We start from the raw sequence: 5,698 nt of genomic DNA, 5'->3' as shown, positions 1-5,698 counted from the left end.
TTCCCCTCCCCTCCCCCTTTTTCTTGTCTTCCGTTTTTCCTTTCCTGCCTTTCTTTCTTTGCTGTCCTTTTCTCTTGCAGGGCCTTTGCACTCAGCTACCTCTGATTTGTTCTAAATTTTGAGACGGGGTCTTCCAAAGCCATTAAATTGCCCAGTCTGGGCTCAAACTTGCCATCCTCCTGCTTCAGCCTTCCAGAGTTCTGGGGTCACACGAATGAGCCACTACGCCCCGCTTGCCCGGTATTAACCTTGGTGGGAGGGACAGACTGGAACTGGATACCACGAACACTGCTTCCCGGTGCTTGCAGTGGACGCCGGGCGGTGACCTGTTTCCCTCCCTTGAGCGAGCCCAGCTAGGTCAGTCTCCCGCTCTGCTCTTTACATGGTTCCGCTTGGGGCAGTGTGAGTGTTCCCGGATGCCGTGGGTGGCTGTATTTAGGTCTTTGCAGCAGGTTATGCTCATTGGTGGACTGGGAATCTGCTGCTTGGAGGAAGTTTACTGACGACAGCAAATGACTGAGCCTAGGGTATTGAAAAAAGGGAATATAAATTGCTTTAACGTCACACTTTAGTGAACAGAAAAGAAGAGCATAGCAAATGATGGGATTTTAAACATCATCCTATTTTATGTAATTTCTCTGCACAAGGATGCGCAGACGTTTGAAACACCCCACTCTGTGATTAGAAGGTTTGCTCTGAGATTTTAGGGCTTTCAGATCCAACTGGCAAGCAGGCGCCTCTTCACCACATCAGATGTTGTCAAGCCACCCTAAATAAGATAGGCAGATTTCTCCTCTAAAAGAGACAAGGCCCTTGGCAAAGGGGAGCTAGACTCTTCTCCTCGCCTCTCATTTGGGCCTCGGGAATCCTTTTATTTACCACATTGTCTCTGATCTGCCCCTTCCTCTGACTCCCACCCAGCTCACCCCCTGAGCAAATTTTCTGTCCTATATAGGAGTATTTCATCAAGTGTGGTACAGATACCACTCATAGTTATCCATGTAGCTTTTACATAGATAAAATATTTCCCGAATGTCCAACAGTGGGTAAACAAAATATGGCATGGATATATACAAGAGAGCATTGTTTAACCTTAAAACGCAAGGAAATGTCTGACATACAATTCAACTTGAGTGAGCCTTAAGAACATGATGATAAAGCCAGTCACTGTGGGACCATGTTTTTGAAAGGCCATAGCTAAAACTTTTTCTTTCAGCCTTCCAGGTTTTTGTCTTCTCTGACTCCTTAAAACCAATACATGGTCTGTCAACTTGTGAGGGGGGACTTCATATATACAGGTTTGGGGCTCCCCTTCCATGGTTCTCTTTTTCTGATTTTCTCCCCTTAGTTTTCAGCTGCCCTGAAAGCCTCCAAATTTGTTTTCTTATTCCTCAAGTCTGAAAATGTTCAAACATTCAGAAAACTATAAAGAATACTACTGCAAACACCTATATTCCTACCTCCGCCTTCTGAGTGTGAAATTACGGGGATGCATCATCATGCCTTGCTGAGAATATCTTTTTTTGTTTATTTTGTTTTGTTTACCGGGCCAGGTACTTGTACCACTGAGCTACATCCTCAGCGCTATTTTGTTTTGTTGAGACAGGGTCTCACTATGTAGTTCATGTTGGCTTTGAAGTCACTATGTAGCCCAGGCTGGCCTCAAACTCAGTCATCCTCCTGCCTCAGCCTAGTGCTGGGATCACAGTTATGCACCACCACACCCAACTAAGAATCTTGATTTTTAGTAACAGTATATCATAAGATCCATAGGGGCTGGGGATTTAGCTCAGCGGCAGAGCGCCTGCCTGGCAAGCACAAGGTTGTGAGTTCGGTTCCTGGTACCGGAGAAAAACCAAAAAACTCAAAAAAAAAAAAAAAAAAAAAAAAAAAAAAATCCCTTCACAGAGGTTTTTCGTTGTCTTGTTCCAGTCCTCCCTCTTCTAGTAGGTAGTGGTATGTATCTGTTTTATGTATTATTTTTAAGATATGAGCAGAATGTAAATATATTCATATTTACTTCTCTTTCTTACAAAAAGATTCAAAACTCTACTGAACCTAATAGATATTATGGATCTTTCCAAAATATAGGTGATCAAGGGGCCTGTTTGCTTTATAGTCATAACATGTACTTGAGAATTACTTGCATATTATTGCTTACATGCTTTGGAATTGCATCTTTGGTCTGACCATTTAAGAACAAGATACTGCTCAAGAATTTGTTAGTATAGCTGGGATATACCTCAGTGGCATGGTGCCTGCCTGGCAAGCACCAGGTCCTGAGTTCGACTTCTGGTTCAAGACAAAAAAAGATTTGTTCGATCACAAATTAGAAATAGTTATTGTGACTGTAAAGTTTTTGCTTTGCAGTTCTAGTGTTATATCATACATTTGTCTTTTAAAATTTTTGTAGGTTGAAGATCCAGATTGCTTCTGGGTTGTTATAAAAGGATATAGTCCCTTTTTAGATCATGAAGTCGACTATCAAAAACTAAATAGTGCCATGAATGACTTCTATAACAGCAGGCATCAAAATACTGAAGTAAAACCGTTGATTTTGGAAGAAGGCCAGGTATGTATCAAATGTGCTTTCATCACCATGCCTTGAAACACTACTCAGAATGTAAAATGTTTTGGTCCCTAAAGTCATGAAAGTCTTTGGAATATGTTAGTTGCTTACAGTCATTGCCTGGTGTTAGGTTTGATAGGTTGCACGAAATTTGGACCAGGCCTAGAAAGGAAGGGTTGTTGTGCAAGGCGAATGGTGGGCAGTAGGAGATGGCATGTCATCTAAATCCAGGGCCATCCTCCTGGGGCTGGGAGCCAGGAGAGATCCTCGGTCCAATACTGGTGTAGAGACTTCAGCCATGAGGGGAAGGGGTTTTTAGTCTAGGGCTGGCGCCTGCCTCCTGATTGCTCATGACCTTGGCACCTCACACTGCTTTATTTATTTCCCTTTTTCCACATCACGGCCATTCTTTGCCTTCTTGCAGGGTCTGCCTCCCATTGTTCATTGTTCTTGACAGGTCAGCTGTTTCTCAGAAGAGTTTGAATTTTTTGTGATAAGGTAATGGGAAGAGATTTATACAATGTGAAAAAACTAGAAAACATTTGCATTTCTCCCCCCAGTCATAATTAATAACAATTTACTTTTCTTATGTGTGTGTGATACTGGGGATCAAACCTAGGACCTTCACACTGAGCTATGTACTCAGCCCTTTTTATTTATTTATTTAAGTTTAAAGAGAGAGGAAAAACAAAAAATGACAGCAACAAGGACAAAAATAACAAAACACAAAAACAATGAAAATGATACAAAATTTCAAAACAATATGTTAAGAAGTTAGCAATGGTCTTTTCTCAGCCCTTTTTAAATTTTGAGACAGGGTCTTGCTAAATAAATTCTGCATTGCCCTACTAGGCCTGAACTTGTAATCTTCCTACCTCAGCCTCCCAGCGTTCTGGGATTGCAGAATGCTCTACCACATCTGGCTCTTTAAAACTATTTCACATTTTTAATAGCTTGCTTGCTATCTGGTGGTGCTAGTTTAACTTTTCCTTCTATCCTCTGTATTTTCTGTGGATTGATATTTAAATACAGTTAAATATAAAATTCTAGGTGGGCTTAGGGTCACTTTTTTCCCTAAGAATGTTTGCTCTTTGGGCTTCATGTGGCATTAAATTGGGAGACAGCATTGCTGTGGCCAGTGGATTTGGATGGTGATAGCCACTCACTTTGGGAATTGCCTGTCGTGTTTATGTACTGATCTGTCCATTCAGGGACCACTGCTGCCCAGTCAGCTTTCATTCAGGCTTGCATCATAGTGATTTGTCTTGTTCCTTCTGCATTAATGGGCTGGGGTTCTTCTGTATAGAACTTTCTCTGATTTATTAAGACCATACAGTTATTACAAGTATAACAGTTAAGTTTATACTGTAAATATTTAAAAATTACTGGATTTCTTTCCCTTAGATATCTTCAATATAATGCTTTGTACTTAAATATCTCCACTGGTGTTCAGAGGTGTCTTTTTCTCTCCTCTTTTTCTTGTGCTGAGGATTGAAACTAGGGCCTTATGTGTGCTAGACAAGTCCTCTGCTACTGAGCTACGTTCACAGCCTCATTTTTTTTCGTTTTTAAGTACCATTTTGATCCTCATGGCTTTTTAATATAGTCATCAGTCATAGTTACTGTTCTTGTTGCATAAATTGTTCCCTTTTTGGCTTGTAGAAGCCCTAGTGTAACCCAATTTCAAAGTTTTACTGGTATGTGAGTTATTAACTATTCAAGCCAGCCCTACAAGTTGCTTTGATTTTAGCAATAGAAATAGCCTTTATCCTCAGTCAGGATTTCTCTTGAGCAATTTGTGAGGTTCTCAGGAGCCTATCTTTTGCAGTGTGGCTATAACTGTATTTTCTAGTTTCCATTCTGGAGATCTGGAATCTGCTGGTGGGCCTCTTCCCTGCTTGAGCACAGTTGCCCCCTGCTGGGTGGCTTTAGAAGCCTGTGGTCAGTGTGTGGTCTACTGGACTGTGGATTGCCAGTTGAGTTGGCTGTGACCTGGTAGTCCTGCCCTTTAGTCAGGATGCCAAGGGTGTCACTTATGCAAGATGGTTCCCTGTAAGAGGAGCTGCCACAGGCATTTATTTAGTCAACCATTCAGTGAATAGGTTTTGTTATTATTGATGTTTGTTTGCAGTGCTGGGAATTCGATCCAGGGTCTTCCCACTGAGTTACATGCTCAGCCCTTTTTTATTTTCTATTTTGAGACGGTGTCTTTTAAGTGAATAACTTGCTCTGCTGGGCTTGAACTTGTGGTCTTTCTACCTCAGCTTCCAATAGTGCTGGGATTACATGCCATATCTGGTTCAACAAGTAGTTTTGAAGACTTAGTATGAGCCAGGCACTGTAGTAGGAACTGGGAGCATGGCAGGAAGCAAAGCAAAGGTCCACATGATCATGGAGCCAGCCTCCATTTTGACAGGTAGCAAGCAGATAGGAGAGGGTAGAAAAAGCCATGGGAGGGGATGGGATGATGAGTGTGAGGTTGCAGTTTTACATTGGTCTGATACTGCATTACCAATCATTTGTAAGGGTAAGCTTTATTTCTCTAAAAGGTAAAGTAATGTATTTTTAAAATTTTGCTTTCTAAAAATTTTCCCTAGTTAAGGAGTCAAAAGTAATGTACAAGAGTGTCTATTACCTGTAGGGAATATGTTCCATAATGCACCCACCTGTCCCTGGGGGTGCTTAAACTGTATACACACTGTTTTATATATATACGTGTGTGTGTGTATATATATATGTATATATACGTGTGTGTGTGTGTATATATATATATACACACACACACACACGTATATATAATACACATGTATATATATATATACACACACATACATACAGACTTAGGATAAAGTTTAATTTATACATTAGTCACATTAAGAGATTAACAATAACCAGTAATAAAATACTTACAGCCATATTCTTGTGATAGCTTTCCATCATGTGACAAAACTCCTGATATAAATCAGCTTAAAGGAGGCAGGGTTTCTTTTTTTTTTTTTTTATTTTAGAAATAAAAGGAGGAAAATATTAACAGACCGACAACATTTTACAAAATAGCAAAGGATCAGTACAGACATTACAGAGTTACAAACAGAGTGGTAGGGAATTAACAATGCTTATTGTATTACA

General features: G+C 40.5%; 1 protein-coding gene across 6 annotated transcripts in view; it reads left to right on the top strand.

Moving 5' to 3' along the window:
* The window catches only part of Tdrd12 (tudor domain containing 12), a 75,847-nt gene that overhangs the window by 1,735 nt on the left and 68,414 nt on the right, over positions 1–5,698 (top strand). For all 6 annotated transcript variants that reach the window (XM_005400082.2, XM_005400080.2, XM_005400083.2 and 3 more), the window contains exon 2: positions 2,414–2,572. In XM_005400082.2, coding sequence (XP_005400139.1) covers positions 2,414–2,572 — 159 coding nt within the window. The remainder of the gene's footprint in view (positions 1–2,413; positions 2,573–5,698) is intronic.

The sequence above is a fragment of the Chinchilla lanigera genome, unplaced genomic scaffold (assembly GCF_000276665.1).
Source record: "Chinchilla lanigera isolate Chin_1 unplaced genomic scaffold, ChiLan1.0 scaffold00067, whole genome shotgun sequence".
In the NCBI taxonomy this organism is placed as follows: domain Eukaryota; kingdom Metazoa; phylum Chordata; class Mammalia; order Rodentia; family Chinchillidae; genus Chinchilla; species Chinchilla lanigera.
Note: the sequence above shows the minus strand (reverse complement) of the source record. Positions and strands in the feature narration are given on the sequence as shown.